The sequence below is a fragment of the Oncorhynchus mykiss genome, chromosome 12, assembly GCF_057628025.1.
Source record: "Oncorhynchus mykiss isolate SJ-2025 chromosome 12, ASM5762802v1, whole genome shotgun sequence".
Classification (NCBI taxonomy): Eukaryota; Metazoa; Chordata; class Actinopteri; order Salmoniformes; family Salmonidae; genus Oncorhynchus; species Oncorhynchus mykiss.
Window position 1 is genome coordinate 31209032 of NC_143033.1, and position 20061 is coordinate 31229092.

The 20061-nt window shown below is 43.7% G+C and overlaps 1 protein-coding gene across 1 annotated transcript in view; it reads right to left on the reverse strand.

The window, feature by feature from the left end:
• Positions 1-1067: 1067 nt before the first annotated feature.
• Positions 1068-20061, reverse strand: part of LOC110537420 (Na(+)/citrate cotransporter) — a 32703-nt gene continuing 13709 nt past the window's right edge. The window contains exons 8-12 of the mRNA XM_090192239.1: positions 7618-7727; positions 7414-7529; positions 5535-5696; positions 4823-4960; positions 1068-4607 (exon numbers count right to left, since the gene is read on the reverse strand). Of these exons, the coding sequence (XP_090048365.1) occupies positions 4467-4607; positions 4823-4960; positions 5535-5696; positions 7414-7529; positions 7618-7727 (667 nt within the window). The 3' untranslated portion in view covers positions 1068-4466. The remainder of the gene's footprint in view (positions 4608-4822; positions 4961-5534; positions 5697-7413; positions 7530-7617; positions 7728-20061) is intronic.

The following is a 20061-nucleotide window of genomic DNA, read 5'->3' on the forward strand; positions in this document are numbered from 1 at the left end:
ATGTTGTAAGTTCTAGCTTTCAGTTCGCTTGTGTATATGGTTGTGTACCACAGTTGAGATTCTGTGTTGCCCTGTTGGGTAATTGTAATCTGTTGCATCCTGTGGTGGATGCAAGGAAGTCCCAGGGACTCATCTGGACTAAGTTAAATGGTGAGTTATCCTACTCTGTTGTCCGAATTACCTCTTTGGTACAGCCTCTCCTGTAGGTTGTTTGGTGACCCATTATGAAAACAATAGAGAACATTGGGTTACGGGTGTAACCATGGTTCTCTGAGTAGAGTAACGGGTCGCCACGCTTTCATGTCGTTCCTCCACCTCCGTGGGGTTTGAGTGAAGTAACAGACAGTATGTCATGCCACAGTGCTTTTTATAGTGGTAGGTCACGTGGGTAAAATAAGGGTGTGGCGTATGCCATAGGTCATGCTTACAGATGGGGGGAGATTGCGAACTTCAGTTCTTCCCAGTCTGATATTGACGTGCAAGTGGGATGTCACGTCCTGAAATACTGTATTCTATTTTCAGATTTACAATGTGTATGAGTTCTCTATGTACATGTCCTGATGTGTATAAATATGTGTACGGTACTTGTTAGATATTGGGGGCATCCTGAGATGTGCTTTTGTTATTGCTGTAAGTGTCACGGATCTCTCTGGTACAGCTGCTCATTTTGTCCACCAGTTCTGGAGGTCGACGTCACCAGCCTTCTAGGCTTCACTGAACTGGATTCGTTATCATCAACCCCGATTACTCACACCTGGTTCCCATTTCCTCTGATTAGTATGTTATATATGTGCCTTCTGTTCTCCATTGTCCTTGTTGGTTATTGTTCCCATGTCCGTTGGTTGTGTGACTACCTATGCGTTGTTTCAGCTTCTGTGCCGTGTATTTTTGTGCATTACGGGTCTCGTCCTGTGTCATTCTACGACGTTTACCCTCACTCTTTCGTTTGGGTACGTCCCAGTGGTTTGTATACGTGTTTGTTTTGGGTGTATTAAAAACCCCTATTATGTATTCATGCGCCTTTCTCCAAATCCTTATTACCAGCGTGATAGTAAGAATGAGTTAGCTAGAATGATATAATTTTAATGGTCACATTAGCTACCTGCTAATTCAGTTATTTCCATGCTAACAAATGCAACAAATCTACAAACACCAACACAGTTATACTGCACATCTAATGTGCTTCCTTGACTCTTATCGTCAGGTACTACATGTGTATTGTATTTTGTACAATTTTGGTCATGTTTGATTACAAAATACCCAGTCTGATATTGACATGCAAGTGACAAATCAAGAATCTACAGCCATCAACATACTGTTGTCTTGCACATCTAATATGCTTCCTTGTGTCTTATTGTCAAAATAAACACCAATCATCTGGGATCACTGGCTGGACAGTCCTTTCTTTAAAAACGCATGCTAGCTAAGACAGTTAGACTAGCTAGCTACTCTAACTTGATTAATAGCGTGACATGGTTTATTGGTAGCTAGTTATGAGTTTGGGAGATTGCAAACCTATCTGGGCTAGCTAAAGCCAACTTCATACAATTGCTAGGTTATAGAGAAAAAAATATTTTGCATGTATTTTTTAACAGATCAAATCTGAGGGGGCATGACGCCTCCGGGTGTAGACATTGGTATCATGGAAATAAGGCAGCATTTATCATCCTGGGGTCCCGGTTATGTTGATTTAGCTTGATAGATACTATAAGGGCTATAATGCTCATGCCTCTGGCCCCCTGCTGAGCTGAAATGTCTGTTTCCCACAGCTCTACCTGCCCCAGACAGAGGGCCATAGTTCAATGCACCCTCCTGTTCTCACAATTCTCTGAATTACAAAACATATATTTTTTAAATCATTCAATCAAAGCATCCAATAACTTAACTGGGAGGGGAAAGATGAAATACACTTGATATTCTTTGACTGAAGACTGTCAGTATGAGATTGATACAGTTTTTTTTTGTAGTCAGTCATGTTCTCTTGTGGTGTTGGTGGACTTAATCCTGTCCTGCGGCGTTTCGTGTGTGGAGGAATACGCTCCTAGTCACTACCCACCATATGTGTGTTAGAAAAAAAGACCTGTTGTGGTAATGAATGGCATATACTGTACAGAGGGGTCCACAATTATTTGCACCCTTGATAAACATGAGCAAAATAGACTGTATACAATATATAATACAAATACTGAGCTGTATTGTACGCTCACATTTTGACTTATTTTATACTAATACAATTGCTCAGAAAGATTTATTTGAACAAGTAATAAATATATTATTGGCTCCTCTGTTTTCAGTACTCCAGCACCCTACCCTTGCAAGGATATTGACACTGAACCTTTTTCTAAAATGTTTTATGAGATTAGATAACACATTAGGAGGGATCTTAGACCATTACTCCATACAGAATCTTTCCAGATCCTTGATGTCCTCCGTCTGTGCTTATGGACTGCCCTCTTCAAAGTCAAGACTGAAATGGCCATTGCAAATTGCAGATTTTTTTGTCAATTAACAATTTCCTTGTGGATTTTGATGTGTGCTTGAGGTTATTGTCTTGCTGGAAGATTGTCAGTTTCCTGGCAGAGGCAACCAGGTTTTTAGCTAAATTGGTTATTACACTTACTGAAAAGCAACTATCATACAGTGCCTTCGGAAAGTACTCTGACCCCTTGACTTTTTCCACATTTTGTTAAGTTATAGCCTTATTCCGAAATGGATAAAACAAATGTAATCCTCAGCAATCTACACACAATACCCCATAATGATAAAGCAAAAACAGGTTTTAAGAAATGTTTGCAAATGTATTAAATACAAAAACAGAAAAACCTTATTTACACAAGTATTCAGACCCTTTGCTTTGAGACTCAAAATTGAGCTCCGGTGCATCCTGTTTCCATTGATCATCCTTGAGATGTTTCTACAACTTGACTTTGGTAAATTCAATTGATTGTACATGATTTGGAAAGGCACACACTTGACTATATAAGGTCCCACAGTTGACAGTGCATGTCAGAGCAAAAACAAAGACATGAAGACGAAGGAATTGTCCGTAGAGCTCCGAAACAGGATTGTGTCGAGGCACAGATCTGGGGAAGGGTACCAAAAAACTATCTGCAGCATTGAAGGTCCCCAAGAACACAGTGGCCTCCATCATTCTTAAATGGAAGAAGTTTGGAACCACCAATACTCTTCCTAGAGTTGGCTTCCCGGCCAAACTGAGCAATCGGGGGAGAAGGGCCTTGGTCAGGGAGGTGACCAAGAACCTGATTGTCACTTTGACAGAGCTTTAGAGTTCTCCTATGGAGATGGGCGAAGCTTCCAGAAGGACAAACCATCTCTGCAGCACTCCACCAATCAGGCCTTTATGGCCAGACGGAAGCCACTAATCAGTTAATGGCACATGACAGCCCACTGAGTTTACCAAAAGGCACCTAAAGACTCTCAGACCATGAGAAATAAGATTCTCTGGTATGATGAAACCAAGATTGAACTCTTTGGCCTGAATGCCAAGCGCCACATCTGGAGGAAACCAGGCATCATCCCTACGGTGAAGCATGGTGGCGGCAGCATCATGCTATGGGGATGTTTTTCAGCGGTAGGGACTGGGAGACTAGTCAGGATCGAGGCAAAGACGAACGGAGCAAAGTACAGAGAGATCCTTGATGAGATCCTTCGGGACAAGTCCCTGAATATCCTTGAGTGGCCCAGCCAGAGCTCAGACTTAAACCAGATCGAACATGTCTGGACAGACCTGAAAATAGCTGTGCAGCAACGCTCCCCATCCAACCTGACAGAGCTTGAGAGGATCTGCAGAGAAGAATGGGAGAAACTCCCCAAATACAGATGTGCCAATTTTGTAGCGTCATACCCAAGAAGACTCAAGGCTGTAATCGCTGCCAAAGGTGCTTCAACAAAGCACTGAGTAAAGGGTCTGAATACTTCTGTAAATGTGATATTTCTGTTTTTTATTTGAATAAATTAGCAACATTTTCTGAGCCTGTTTTTGCTTTGTCATTATGGGTTATTGTGGGTAGATTGATGAGGAATAAGGCTGTAATAACAAAATGTGGAAAAAGTCAAGGGTTCTGAATACTTTCCAAAGGCACTGTAATTTTATGTAAGATAATATATTTATATAATATCAATTGATATCACAATATTGCTATTAATACAAATATAAGTTACAGTATTACAGCGTGTCTTGGCTTTTACAAGTTATTTATCATCAGAGTTCTCTAAGGCTCCCTCATTACCATATAATATAATAATATTATCTGTACATAATAAGTAGAAAATACACTGATAATAAACCAGTAAACCAGTGTTCCCATGGCCAGCCCTCTGTTGCCCCAGTGAGGGTTGTCAGTGGTCTCCTCCTCCCTCATCCCCTTTTTGGCATCGGTAGCAGTGGTATTGCAGTACAGGGGCATATGATGGTGTTTTTGGGGGTCATCCCCCCCCCCCCCCCCTCATCCTCCTGTAGTGATGTTAGCGGTGGTGTTGGCCCAGGAGGGGAAGGTGTCCAGGTTGAAAATGGCTCTACCCCAGCTGTTAATGGCCAGAGTGATGCACAGGATCCCAAGGATGTTCATCACTATACCTGTCTTAGCCTAGAGGAGAGAGAGGGGTTAAAGCTGAGGTGGTGGTAGGTTGAGGGGATGGTGGTGAAGGTGGATGAAGAATACGGTGCGAGGAGGAGGTTTAGATTTAAGGTGGGGTGGTAGGGTGAAATATATGCCAACATACAGTACATTAACTTATTATTCATACTTCCTACTGTATAGTAGGTTTCCATAGAAGCAGAGGTCAAAAGTGGGGCTCTCACCATATCTGACACCTTCAGGTATCCATAAGAGAACACGATGGCGTTAGGAGGCGTGGCGACAGGGAGCATGAAGGCAAAGGAGGCACTGAGGGTACAGGGTACCATCACATACAGTGGGTTCACTCCTATGGATTGGGACTGCAATAGAACACACACATATTAGCCAGCACATACGTATGCACATGCATGCACACATATGAGTACATGCACAATTAGTAGCCTATTATCCTGCGATGTGGATGTGAATAGGATGAAAGAAAGTGTGTATGGCTCTGTGTTGGCTCAGTTATCAAAGATTCTTGTCACTGAATGAACAGAGCTGAGAGCTCTACACACAGTGCTGTTACAGTCTCAATGTCTGGCCTCTAATGTGACCTATTAGTGTGAATAACCTGTCTTGTTTTCTCTCTCTCTCTCTCTCTCTCTCTCTCTCTCTCTCTCTTTCGCTCTCCCTCTTTCTCTCTGAGTTGACTTTTCACTCATTCAGCTCTTTCCCTCTGGCTTCTCTCGCTATTTGCTTATCTCTTCAGACTCTTCAGTAGTAGGCCTGGCTCAGATCCCCTATTGACCAGCTCTATTCAGTACAATCCAATTTTATCAAAAGGAATCTTGATCTCAGAATGGAGAGCAATCGAGTATGTTTGTGTGTGTGAGCGAGATGGGGAGAGAGAGAAGTGTGTGTGTGTGGTTGGTTGAGTGTGGGTGGGTGTACCATGGAGGCTAGGATGGGCAGGAAGAGTGTAGCGGTAGCCACGTTGCTGGCACACTCAGTGAAGATGGCGGTGAGGAGACAGAGGATGACTGCGATAGCCCAGGGAGGGATGGAGCAGAGAGGTATCATCTGATCACCCAGCCACCGCGACAGACCAGACACCTGGATGGATACACACACATTCAAGCTTATACACATGCACAGACCCATGCATGCACGCAAGCATGCACGCATGCACATACAGTGGGCAGAACAAGTATTTGATACACTGCCGATTTTGCAGGTTTTCGTACTTACAAAGCATGTAGAGGTCTGTAATTATTTATCATAGGTACACTTCAACTGTGAGAGACGGAATCTAAAACAAAAATCCAGAAAATCACACTGTATGATTTATAAGTAATTCATTTGCATTTTATTGCATTACATAAGTATTTGATACATCAGAAAAGCAGAACTTAATATTTGGTACAGAAAACTTTGTTTGCAATTACAGAGATCATACGTTTCCTGTAGTTCTTGACCAGGTTTGCACACACTGCAGCAGGGATTTTGGCCCACTCCTCCATACAGACCTTCTCCAGATCCTTCAGGTTTCGGGGCTGTCGCTGGGCAATAACCGACTTTCAGCTCCCTCCAAAGATTTTCTATTCGGTTCAGGTCTGGAGACTGGCTAGGCCACTCCAGGACCTTGAGATCCTTCTTACGGAGCCACTCCTTAGTTGCCCTGGCTGTGTGTTTCGGGTCGTTGTCATGCTGGAAGACCCAGCCACGACCCATCTTCAATGCTCTTACTGAGGGAAGGAGGTTGTTGGCCAAGACCTCGCAATACATGACCCCATCCATCCTCCCCTCAAAACGGTGCAGTCGTCCTGTCCCCTTTGTAGAAAAGCATCCCCAAAGAATTATGTTTCCACCTTCATGCTTCACGGTTTGGATGGTGTTCTTCGGGTTGTACTCATCCTTCTTCTTCCTCCAAACACGACGAGTGGAGTTTAGACCAAAAAGCTCTATTTGTGTCTCATCAGAACACATGACCTTCTCCCATTCCTCCTCTGGATCATCCAGATGGTCATTGGCAAACTTCAGATGGGCCTGGACATGCGCTGGCTTGACCAGGGGGACCTTGCGTGCGCTGCAGCATTTTAATCCATGATGGCGTAGTGTGTTACTAATGGTTTTCTTTGAAACTGTGGTCCCAGCTCTCTTCAGGTCATTGACCAGGTCCTGCCGTGTAGTTCTTGGCTGATCCCTCACCTTCCTCATGAACATTGATGCCCCACGAGGTGAGATCTTGCATGGAGCCCCAGACCAAGGGTGATTGACCGTCATCTTGAACTTCTTCCATTTTCGAATAATTGCGCCAACAGTTGTTGCCTTCTCACCAAGCTGCTTGCTCCTGTAGCCCATCCCAGCCTTGTGCAGGCCTACAATTTTACCACTGATGTCCTTACACAGCTCTCTGGTCTTGGCCATTGTGGAGAGGTTGGAGTCTGTTTGATTGAGTGTGTGGACAGGTGTCTTTTATACAGGTAACAAGTTCAAACAGGTGCAGTTAATACAGGTAATGAGTGGAGAACAGGAGGGTTTCTTAAAGAAAAACTAACAGGTCTGTGAGAGACGGAATTCTTACTGGTTGGTAGGTGATCAAATACTTATGTCATGCAATAAAATGCAAATTAATTACTTAAAAATCATACAATGTGATTTTCTGGATTTTTGTTTTAGATTCAGTCTTTCACAGTTGAAGTGTACCTAAGATCAAAATTACAGACATTACTCTACATGCTTTGTAAGTAGGAAAACCTGCAAAATCGGCAGTGTATCAAATACTTGTTCTCCCCACTGTACACACTCAAGGTTACACACACAAACACACCTCGCTGCCCTTAGCCAGAGCGAAGCCTCCTCCTAGCAGCAGTACAATGCTCCAGGGCATCTTCCTCTGGGCCACCTGCCAGGTCAACAGGGCAGGGGTGGGCCCGCGGTGGGGCTCTGAGAGGAGAGGGGCACAAACATGTCAAGCAATTTCTACAGTGTGTGTGTGTGTGCGTGTGTGTGTGTGTGTGTGTGTGTGTTTCACCTGTGTCAAAGCTCTGTGTTCTCCAGAAGCAGAGGTAGCGGGGGGGCTCAGAGGGCAAGACGAACAACAGCACGGCAACAAACACTGCCACTGTGGCATCAGTCACAAACCTGGAGAGGTTGGATGGTTGGAAGGTAAGGCCCCAGTAAAACAATCCTATAGGATTTGTGATTTTTCCACCGGAATCCTGTAGGATTCTCACAATCCTATAATATTTTGTTTTACCTCTATCAGAATCCTATTGGAATCCCGTTGGACTACTTTTTTCCTATTGGAAATCAAAAGTAATGCTATTGGATCCTATAGGATTTTGTGTCACCTCTATCAGAATCCTATTGGAATGCTGTTGGACTACTTTTTCCTATTGGCAACCCTATTGTAGGATTTTGTGTCACCCCGATCAGTATCCTGTTATAACTGTTTTCTTAATTAAACGCATTAAATTATAGGTTGTGGCTCTGCAGAAAATCACTGGTTTTCTAACATGAGCTATTCTTACAGTTTTATCCTTTACTGTTTGTGAATGCAAGAACTGTGAGTACAGTATTTGTTTCCTTATGAAGTTTTCAATGTTTTAGTCGTATTTCCGTCATTGTACAGAATTTCAAATCAAATCAAATTTTATTTGTCACATACACGTGTTTAGCAGATGTTATTGCGGGTGTAGCAAAATGCTTGTGTTTCTAGCTCCAACAGTGCAGTGATATCTAACAAGTAATATATAACAATTTCACAACAATACACACAATCGAAAGTAAAGGAATGGAATTAAGAATATATAAATAGTTGGATGAGCAATGTCAGAGAGGCATAGACAAAGATACAGTAGAATAGGATAGACTACAGTAAATACGGAGTTTTGGTTTAGCATGTGTATAGAGAAGAAGCTCGTGGAAGAGGTTTCTACACATTAGTTAAGTTTTCCAAATTTTCACTTTGCATTCCACTTTCTTACATATCATATTTAATTGGTGAGTTCGTAAGTCATACCTTTTTGATTCAAATGTCACACGAACTGAGGAGCAGAAGACCTGTAACTGACGTTTCAACCGCAATGGCAAACGTGAATGATAATGGCGCCAACTCCAATCCAACTATTACAGAGCCTCATGAGGTCACACTCCCCACAGATCTTCAGAACCTCCGTACGGTTCTGGTCTCGGAAATTACAGCTACCATTGCCACTCAGCTCAAAACTGCCATTGATGCTGCTCTGGCCCCCTTCTCCACCGTCCTGGATGGTGTCCGAGCCGCTGCAGATGAACAAGGCCGCCAAATTGACGGCTTTGAACATGACCGGTGTGATGACAGTGACCGCATAGTAGCGCTTGAGAAAACTGTCGCCTGGCTGAGCTCCGAAAACCAAAAGCTGATTGACAAAACCGATGACCTACAATCCCGTTCTCGCGTTTGCAATCTTTGTGTTGTTGGTATACCAGAGAAATGTGAAAGAGGGGACTCATTTAAGTTCATGTCCGAATTCTTTGCGGATGTGCTGGGTCCAGCCATCGATCCATCACCCCCGAAGCTGGATAGAGCCCACCGCATTGGCCCCTCCCCTGTGAGTGGAGACGACAACTCCAAGCCTAGAGTGTTTATTGTCTGTTTTCACTACTACTGTGACAAGAAGCGCATCCTCCAGAGGCAGGGCAAACACCAGCGACACTTCTGCGGACGCAAGGTGTTCATCTTTCTTGACCTCAGCTTGAATGTCACCAAGAAAAGAGCTAAATTCCTCGATGTGAAATGTAAAATTCATCAGAAGAAAGTGAAATTCTCTGATAAAAATGACTAATACTGCCTTGTGTGGTTGTCATTTAAGCTACACATTTGGGAGGTCCTTTTTATTTGGCTAGATGGCTAGCATAGTAATGCATGGCTACAATTCCAAGCTTTCTTTCCTTTGTTGTTTTTTGTCTTTCTTTTCGTCTAGACACTTACTGAAGGACTTTTCACCACTTTATTTCGCCCTATTGATCATTTGTACATGTAAAGACACTCTGCCCCTTTTCTGTTTTGTAACAGGGTAGCATACTGTGGGACACTTATTTGGCCATCCTTAAGACACATTGTACGTGCTGCACTGATTGAAGACTCCCTGATTCAGGACAGTTCCGTTTCACTGTTATGGGGTGTTTGTTTTGGTTATCTGTTGACCTTCTTTACCGTTTTGTGAATGCCTTTTCGATTGTATTTCACTACTGGTGCTATGGAGCCTCTTCGCGTTAGGATAGGAAGGTTTTCTGCTTATATGCATGTCAACATCAGAAGCCTCCTCCCTAAGTTTGTTTTACTCACTGCTCTAGCACACTCTGCTAACCCTGATGTCCTTGCTGTGTCTGAATCCTGGCTCAGGAAGGCCACCAAAAATTCAGAGATTTCCATACCCAACTATAACATCTTCCGTCAAGATAGAACTGCCAAAGGGGGAGGAGTTGCAGTCTACTGCAGAGATAGCCTGCAAAGTAATGTCATACTTTCCAGGTCCATACCCAAACAGTTCGAACTACTAATTTTGAAAATTACTCTCTCCAGAAATAAGTCTCTCACTGTTGCCGCCTGCTACCGACCTCCCTCAGCTCCCAGCTGTGCCCTGGACACCATTTGTGAATTGATCGCCCCCCCATCTAGCTTCAGAGTTTGTTCTGTTAGGTGACCTAAACTGGGATATGCTTAACACCCCGTCAGTCCTACAATCTAAGCTAGATGCCCTCAATCTCACACAAATCATCAAGGAACCCACCAGGTACAACCCTAACTCTGTAAACAAGGGCACCCTCATAGACGTCACCCTGACCAACTGGCCCTCCAAATACACCTCCGCTGTCTTCAACCAGGATCTCAGCGATCACTGCCTCATTGCCTGTATCCGCTACGGAGCCGTAGTCAAACGACCACCCCTCATCACTGTCAAACGCTCCCTAAAACACTTCTGTGAGCAGGCCTTCCTAATCGACCTGGCCCGGGTATCCTGGAAGGACATTGACCTCATCCCGTCAGTTGAGGATGCCTGGTCATTCTTTAAAAGTAACTTCCTCACCATTTTAGATAAGCATGCTCCGTTCAAAAAATGCAGAACTAAGAACAGATACAGCCCTTGGTTCACCCCAGACCTGACTGCCCTCGACGAGCACAAAAACATCCTGTGGCGGACTGCAATAGCATCGAATAGTCCCCGTGATATGCAACTGTTCAGGGAAGTCCGGAACCAATACACGCAGTCAGTCAGGAAAGCTAAGGCCAGCTTCTTCAGGCAGAAGTTTGCATCCTGTAGCTCCAACTCCAAAAAGTTCTGGGACACTGTGAAGTCAATGGAGAACAAGAGCACCTCCTCCCAGCTGCCCACTGCACTGAGGCTAGGTAACACGGTCACCACCGATAAATCCATGATTATCGAAAACTTCAATGAGCATTTCTCAACGGCTGGCCATGCCTTCCGCCTGGCTACTTCAACCTCGGCCAACAGCCCCGCCCCCCCCGCTGCTCCTCGCCCAAGCCTCTCCAGGTTCTCCTTTACCCAAATCCAGATAGCAGATGTTCTGAAAGAGCTGCAAAACCTGGACCCGTACAAATCAGCTGGGCTTGACAATCTGGACCCTCTATTTCTGAAACTATCCGCCACCATTGTCGCAACCCCTATTACCAGCCTGTTCAACCTCTCTTTCATATCGTCTGAGATCCCCAAGGATTGGAAAGCTGCCGCAGTTATCCCCCTCTTCAAAGGGGGAGACACCCTGGACCCAAACTGTTACAGACCTATATCCATCCTGCCCTGCCTATCTAAGGTCTTCGAAAGCCAAGTCAACAAACAGGTCACTGACCATCTCGAATCCCACTGTACCTTCTCCGCTGTGCAATCTGGTTTCTGAGCCGGTCACGGGTGCACCTCAGCCACACTCAAGGTACTAAACGATATCATAACCGCCATTGATAAAAGACAGTACTGTGCAGCCGTCTTCATCGACCTTGCCAAGGCTTTCGACTCTGTCAATAACCATATTCTTATCAGCAGACTCAGTAGCCTCGGTTTTTCGGATGACTGCCTTGCCTGGTTCACCAATTACTTTGCAGACAGAGTTCAGTGTGTCAAATCGGAGGGCATGCTGTCCGGTCCTCTGGCAGTCTCTATGGGGGTGCCACAGGGTTCAATTCTCGGGCCGACTCTTTTCTCTGTATACATCAATGATGTTGCTCTTGCTGCGGGCGATTCCCTGATCCACCTCTACGCAGACGACACCATTCTATATACTTTCGGCCCGTCATTGGACACTGTGCTATCTAACCTCCAAACAAGCTTCAATGCCATACAACACTCCTTCCGTGGCCTTCGACTGCTCTTAAACGCTAGTAAAACCAAATGCATGCTTTTCAACCGATCGCTGCCTGCACCCGCATCCCCGCCTAGCATCACCACCCTGGATGGTTCCGACCTAGAATATGTGGACATCTATAAGTACCTAGGTGTCTGGCTAGACTGCAAACTCTCCTTCCAGACTCATATCAAACATCTCCAATCGAAAATCAAATCAAGAGTCGGCTTTCTATTCCGCAACAAAGCCTCCTTCACTCACGCCGCCAAGCTTACCCTAGTAAAACTGACTATCCTACCGATCCTCGACTTCGGCGATGTCATCTACAAAATGGCTTCCAACACTCTACTCAGCAAACTGGATGCAGTCTATCACAGTGCCATCCGTTTTGTCACTAAAGCACCTTATACCACCCACCACTGCGACTTGTATGCTCTAGTCGGCTGGCCCTCGCTACATATTCGTCGCCAGACCCACTGGCTCCAGGTCATCTACAAGTCCATGCTAGGTAAAGCTCCGCCTTATCTCAGCTCACTGGTCACGATGGCAACACCCATCCGTAGCACGCGCTCCAGCAGGTGTATCTCACTGATCATCCCTAAAGCCAACACCTCATTTGGCCGCCTTTCGTTCCAGTACTCTGCTGCCTGTGACTGGAACGAATTGCAAAAATCGCTGAAGTTGGAGACTTTTATCTCCCTCACCAACTTCAAACATCAGCTATCTGAGCAGCTAACCGATCGCTGCAGCTGTACGTAGTCTATTGGTAAATAGCCCACCCATTTTCACCTACCTCATCCCCATACTGTTTTTATTTATTTATTTTTCTGCTCTTTTGCACACCAATATCTCTACCTGTACATGACCATCTGATCATTTATCACTCCAGTGTTAATCTGCAAAATTGTAATTATTCGCCTACCTCATGCCTTTTGCACACATTGTATATAGACTCCCCCTTTGTTTTCTACTGTGTTATTGACTTGTTAATCGTTTACTCCATGTGTAACTCTGTGTTGTCTGCTCATACTGCTATGCTTTATCTTGGCCAGGTTGCAGTTGTAAATGAGAACTTGTTCTCAACTGGCCTACCTGGTTAAATAAAGGTGAAATAAATTTTAAAAAATATGCACCGAAGCTGCACCGTTTTCGGGCCTTTTTTTTGCTTTGCTTTTTTCATCCGTTTTCTCTGATATCTTTGCAAATGCTTTATCTGTTTTCACACCTTTTTCATTTCAATATTTTAGATGGCTAACAACGCTAATAATAGTATAATGGGAATAGGTAGGCCTAATCCTATAAAGTTTGTATCTTGGAATACTAAGGCAATGAACAATCCTGTCAAGAGGTCTAGGGTCTTCTCTCATTTGAAAAAGCTAAAAGCAGATGTGGTATGTTTTACAAGAGACCCATTTACACACTAAAGATCACTCAAGGCTACAAAACTAATACATTTCTCTACTACTAATGTAATTTCAGACAGTCATGGGAGATATTTAATCATAACTGGCACCATTTGACACACACCTGTAGTAGTGGTCAATGTATATGCTCCCAATTTTGATGATGTTGAATTTGCCAATGGGTTGCTGGGGAAAATCCCTTCTCTGAACACCCATCTTTTGATATTTGGCGGGGATCTGAATTGTGTTATTAGCCCGGCTTTGGACCACTCCAACCACAAAACTATGTCTCCTTCTGCTATGTCAAAGTCCTTCTCAGGTTTTATAGTTCAGAATGGGTGTACAGATCCCTGGAGATTTCAGAAACCCCCAGGCAAGAGAGTAGTCTTTCTTTTCACATGTACACCATTTTTTTTCTCATATTGACTATTTCTTTATTGATCATAAGTTACTTCCAAATGTCAACTCTTCTGAATATTTAACCATTGTAATTTCTGACCATGGACTTTTTGCCCTCGACATAGTCCTATCTGCACAAACTCGTACTCCTCTTTTCTCCAGTCTGATGCAGACTTCTGTAACGTTATCTCCACTTCTATTGATTTTTTAAAAAAATAAATCAGACAAGCTCAACCTCTCATTCTTTCTTATGGGAATCACTTAAGGCCTATCTTAGAGGATACATGATTTCTTATTCTTCTCATTTAAACAAAACTCGGAAAGCTAAACTAGAAGAACTCTAAAGCCATCCTTGACTTAGACCATCAATATGCCCTGACGCCATCTCCAGAGATATATAAGCAACGCTTGAACTTACAATCTGAATTCAATCTCTTGTCCACTACAGATGCAGAAAGGTTACTATTGCATTCACATGGTACCTACTATGAACATCGTGACAGGGCAAGTCGTCTGCTCGCACACCAATTAAAACACAGTGTTGCTACCCGTCTGATTCCCCAAATGAAAGATTCCTCTCATACTTTGATTTCTGACCCTATGGGGATCAATGACACCTTCAAATCTTTCTATTTCTCCGTGTATACGTCTGAATTTCCATCAGATACGACCGATATGACTACATTTTTGGGTGAATTGGAGACTCCCACAGTTGAGGCTGAAACTGCAGATGACCTTGATTTCCCTCTCAACCTTGAAGAAGTTATTCAGTCTAACAAGTCAATGCAGAGCGGCAAGGCTCCAGGGCCTGATGGGTTTCCAACTGGGTTCTTTAAGAAATTCTATACCAAGTTAGCCCCTTTACTTTTATCTATGTATAACACATCACTTGAACAAGACTCGTTGCCACCTACCCTAACACAGGCTTCAATAGCACTTCTCCTTCACTTTCTGTTCTTATTTTAGGCCCCTAAGTCTCCTTAATGTGGATGTAAAGGTGCTGGCGAAGGTGATAGCGAGGCGTCTGGAAGTAGTCTTACCAGGACTCACATCGCAGGAACAAACCAGCTTTATAAAGGACAGATATTCATTTTTTTTAACATTCGGACGCTGTTTAATATAATTTATTCTAAACAATTCTCCAACTCCCCTGAGGTGGTAATCTCCCTAGATACAGAGAAGGCATTCAACAGAATTGAGTGGGAGTACCTATTTGCTGTCCTTAAAAAAATTGGATTTGGAGACAAATTTAGCTCATGGATCCGTCCCTTGCATACATCGCCCCAGTGTCTGTACCAATGACACTCATTCTGATTATTTTGCCCTGGAATGTAGAACATTCCAAGGCTAATCACTGTCCCCTTTATTATTTGCTGGCGCCATTGAGCCCCTTTCAGTATCTTTACGGGCATACTCCTCTTTCCAAGTTGTAACACGGGAAGGAGTTGAACATAGGTTATCATTATATGCAGATGATTTGTTACTCCATGTAAATAACCCTGTTACCTGTTTAAATTCTATCCTTTCCATTCTGGTGAACTTTGGCTCCTTCTCCGGTTACAAGCTGAATCTCCAGAAAAGTGAGTGCTTCCCAATCAATCCAGCAGCGCTACAGCTCCAGCTGACAGACTTGCCATTTCAGCTTAGCCGCTCTGGTTTCAAATACCTTGGCGTGAATGTAACTCGTTCATTACATTCTCTTTTTTCTGCAAACTTTGCAGCAGCAGAGAATTTAAATGAAAACTGATTTTCAGAGATGGGGTAGCTTATCACTATCACTTACAGTATTAATGGCACCTGTTTGAACTTGTTATCAGTATAAAAGACACCTGTCCACAACCTCAAACAGTCACACTCCAAACTCCACTATGGCCAAGACCAAAGAGCTGTCAAAGGACACCAGAAACAACATTGTAGACCTGCACCAGGCTGGGAAGACTGAATCTGCAATAGGTAAGCAGCTTGGTTTGAAGAAATCAACTGTGGGAGCAATTATTAGGAAATGGAAGACATACAAGACCACTGATAATCTCCCTCGATCTGGGGCTCCTAGCAAGATCTCACACCGTGGGGTCAAAATGATCACAAGAACGGTGAGCAAAAATCCCAGAACCACACGGGGGGACCTAGTGAATGACCTGCAGAGAGCTGGGACCAAAGTAACAAAGCCTACCATCAGTAACACACTATGCCGCCAGGGACTCAAATCCTGCAGTACCAGACGTGTCCCCCTGCTTAAGCCAGTACATGTCCAGGCCCGTCTGAAGTTTGCTAGAGAGCATTTGGATGATCCAGAAGAAGATTGGGAGAATGTCATATGGTCAGATGAAACCAAAATATAACTTTTTGGTAAAAACTCAACTCGTCGTGTTTGGAGGACAAAGAATGCTGAGTCGCATCCAAAGAACACCATACCTACTGTGAAGCATGGGGGTGGAAACATCATGCTTTGGGGCTGTTTTTCTGCAAAGGGACCAGGACGACTGATCCGTGTAAAGGAAAGAATGAATGGGGCCATGTATCGTGAGATTTTGAGTGAAAAACTTCTTCCATCAGCAAGGGCATTGAAGATGAAACGTGGCTGGGTCTTTCAGCATGACAATGATCCCAAACACACCGCCCGGGCAACGAAGGAGTGGCTTCGTAAGAAGCATTTCAAGGTCCTGGAGTGGCCTAGCCAGTCTCCAGATCTCAACCCCATAGAACATCTTTGGAGGGAGTTGAAAGTCTGTGTTGTCCAGCAACAGCCCCAAAACATCACTGCTCTAGAGGAGATCTGCATGGAGGAATGGGCCAAAATACCAGCAACAGTGTGTGAAAACCTTGTGAAGACTTACAGAAAACACTTGACCTCTGTCATTGCCAACAAAGGGTATATAACAAAGTATTGAGATAAACTTTTGTTATTGACCAAATACTTATTTTCCACCATAATTTGCAAATAAATTCATTAAAAATCCTACAATGTGATTTCTGGATTTTTTTTCTCATTTTGTCTGTCATAGTTGAAGTGTACCTAGGATGAAAGTTACAGGCCTCTCTCATCTTTTTAAGTGGGAGAACTTGCACAATTGGTGGCTGACTAAATACTTTCTTGCCCCACTGTATAGTAAGGATGCTGTAAAAATGAACAGTTTACACAAATTCCTTTACCTATTTCAATCTGTCCCATTGTTTTTACCGAAGTGTTTTAAAAAAAAGTAAATCAATCAGGCTGTTGCCACATTTATCTGGGGAGAAAATGTACCCAGAGCCAGTAGATCTTTACTTCAGGGCTGCAAGTTTAGTGTAGGGCTGGCACTAACCAACTTTTTATACAATTACTGGGCAGCCTACTTTCAGAAATTGCCATTCTGGTTACATGCTCCAGATACCCAATGGTGCCACCTAGAGGCACATTCTTGTATTTCTGCTTCTCTTCCTGCTTTACTCTGCTCTTCTCTCCCAACATTCCCCTCTCGCTATACTCGGAATCCTGTAGTGCTTTCCCCACTTAAGATTTGGTACCAGTTTCGACAACATTTTAAATTCTCTGCTGCATCTACTATGGGTCCTATTGACAAGAATCACATTCCCCGCTTCTCTAATAGATAATGCTTTCTCTTACTGGACAAGGAAAGGTATTAAGTCCTAATTTTTATAGTTTTCCCAACCTGGCCTCTAAATACTCTCTCTCCATCTAACTGTTTCCATTACCTTCAAATTAGGCATTGTGTCTGCTCCCAATTTTCTGGCTTCCCTGCTCCACCCCTTGCCAACCCTGGGATGGCATATTGACTCTATTACCTTGACAGAAAGCAGTAATTTATCAGATCTATTTGTATATTTTGTCATTGGACAAACACTCCACCAACAAAATTAAATCTGCTTGGGAACGGGAGATGGGTGTTGAATTTACACAGGAGTGGTGGGATGAGGCGATTGATAGAGTACGCTCCACTACATATTGTGCTCGTCTTGGTCTCATACAATTTAAGGTTTTACATAGGGTGCATTTTTCCAAATCCAGATTGTCTGACATGCATCCAAATGTAAATGATGAGTGTGATAGATGTCATGTCTCACCATGAGACCTTAGTCACATGTTCATTCAATGACAAAATTACTGGGATTCTATTTTTAAAACTTTATCTGGAGGTGCTTGAAATGAACCTGCAGACTTGTCCCTTGAAAGCTGCTTTTGGTATTCCAGAAGACTTGTTCTCCTTGGACCCCAAAAATGCAGATATGGTTGCTTTTGCATCCTTATTAGCTTGACATAGAATTAATCTCCAGTGGAAGTCTGCTCAGCCCCTCTACTTCTCAACAGCTCAACGATGTAATGTTCTTCCTAAAGCTTGAGAAAATTAAGTATTCTTTTAGGGGTTCCAATGATACATTTGTTAGAAAATGGCAACCATTTATATCATATTTTAATGGCTTGCAGAGGCTCCCCTCTGATGAGATGCTTTAAGGTTTCCCAGTAAGCATTACCAGAAGTCATTACATAATAGGTACAATCATCAATATAATGCTATAATGCTGTTTTTTTAATCTCTTATTCATATCAATATTTAAACTGCATTGTTGGTTAGGGGCTCGTGAGTAAACATTTTATATTAAGGTCTACACCTGTTGTATTTGACGCATGTGACTAATACAATTTGATTTGATTTGATCCAGTCCAAGCAAGTTTGTCTAAGGTTTACTGATCATTTATTTATTTATGTTTTTGTATATTGAATCTGTATTGAGTTGTTTGTATACCCCCCCCCCCCCTGTATTGTTGAATGTTTATTTGTTGCGATATCTCTGTAGAATTTTTGTTTTTGAGGACAGAATTGAGGGAGGGCATGGGATGGGAGGGAATCAAGGTGGGTTGACTGAGGTAGGGCGGAGAGGTAGGGAAGGGACTAGGGGGGTTGGGTGGATGTCTTGTATGGAGGGAGGGAAGGAGGGTGGTTGGGATATGGTAAAATCTTTGTACTTACATTGTACATGTACATTCTGTAAAGCTTGAAGAAAAAAATACAAATAATAAAGAATACAGTAAATACGTAAACATTATTGAAGTGACTCCTGTTTCAAATATTAAAGTGGCCAGTGATTTCAAGTCTATGTATACAGGGCAGCAGCCTTTAATGTGCTAGTGATAGCTATTTAACAGTCTTGAGATGGCCTTGAGATAGAAGCTATTTTTCAGTCCCAGTTTTGATGCACCTGTACTGACCTCGCCTTCTGAATGATGGCGGGGTGAACAGGCAGTGGCTCGGGTGGTTGTTGGCCTTGATTATCTTTTTGGCCTTCCTATGACATCGGGTGCTGTAGGTGTCCTGGAGGGAAGGTAGTTTGCCCCCGGTGATGCGTTGGGCAGACCGCACCACCTTCTGGAGAACCCTTTGGTTGTGGGTGGTGCAGTTGCCGTACCAGTAGGTGAGACAGCCCGACAAGATGCTCTCAATTGTGCATTTGTAAAAGTTTGTGAGGGTTTTAGGTGCCAAGCCAAATTTTGACAGCCTCCTGAGGTTGAAGAGGCGCTGTTGCGCCTTCTTCACCACACTATCTGTGTGGGTGGATCATTTCAGTTTTTCAGTGATCTGTACGCCAAGGAACTTGAAACTTTCCATCTTCTCCACTGCGGTCCCGTCAATGTGGATAGGGGGGTGCTCCCTCTGATGTTTCCTGAAGTCCACGATCAGCCCCTTTGTTTTGTTGACGTTGGGTGAGAGGCTATTTTCCTGGCACCACATTCATAGGGTCCTTACCTCGTCCATGTAAGCTGTCTCGTCATTGTTGGTAATCAGGCCTACTATTGTTGTGTCATCTGCAAACTTGATGATTGAGTTGGAGGCATGCATGGCCACACAGTCATGGGTGAACAGGGAGTACTGTATAGGAGGGGGCTGAGCACACACCCTTGTGGGGCCCCAGTGTTGAGGATCAGCAAAGTGGAGAAGTTGTTGCCTACCTTCACCACCTAGGGGCGGCCCGTCAAGAAGTCCAGGACCCAGTTGCACAGGGCGGGGTTCAGACCCAGGGCCTCAAGCTTAAGAGCTTGGAGGGTACTATGGTGTTGAATTCTGAGCTATGAACAGCATTCTTATATAGGTATTCCTATTTTCCAGATGGGATATGGCAGTGTGCAGTGCGATGGTGATTGCATCATCTGTGGATCTATTGGGGCGGTAAGCAAATTGAAATGGGTCTAGGGTGTCAGGTAAGGTAGAGGTGATATGATCCTTGACTAGTCTCTCAAAGCACTTCATGATGACAGAAGCGATAGTCATTTAGTTCAGTTAATTTTGCTTTCTTGGGTACAGGAAAAATGATGGTCATCTTGAAGCATGGGGGGG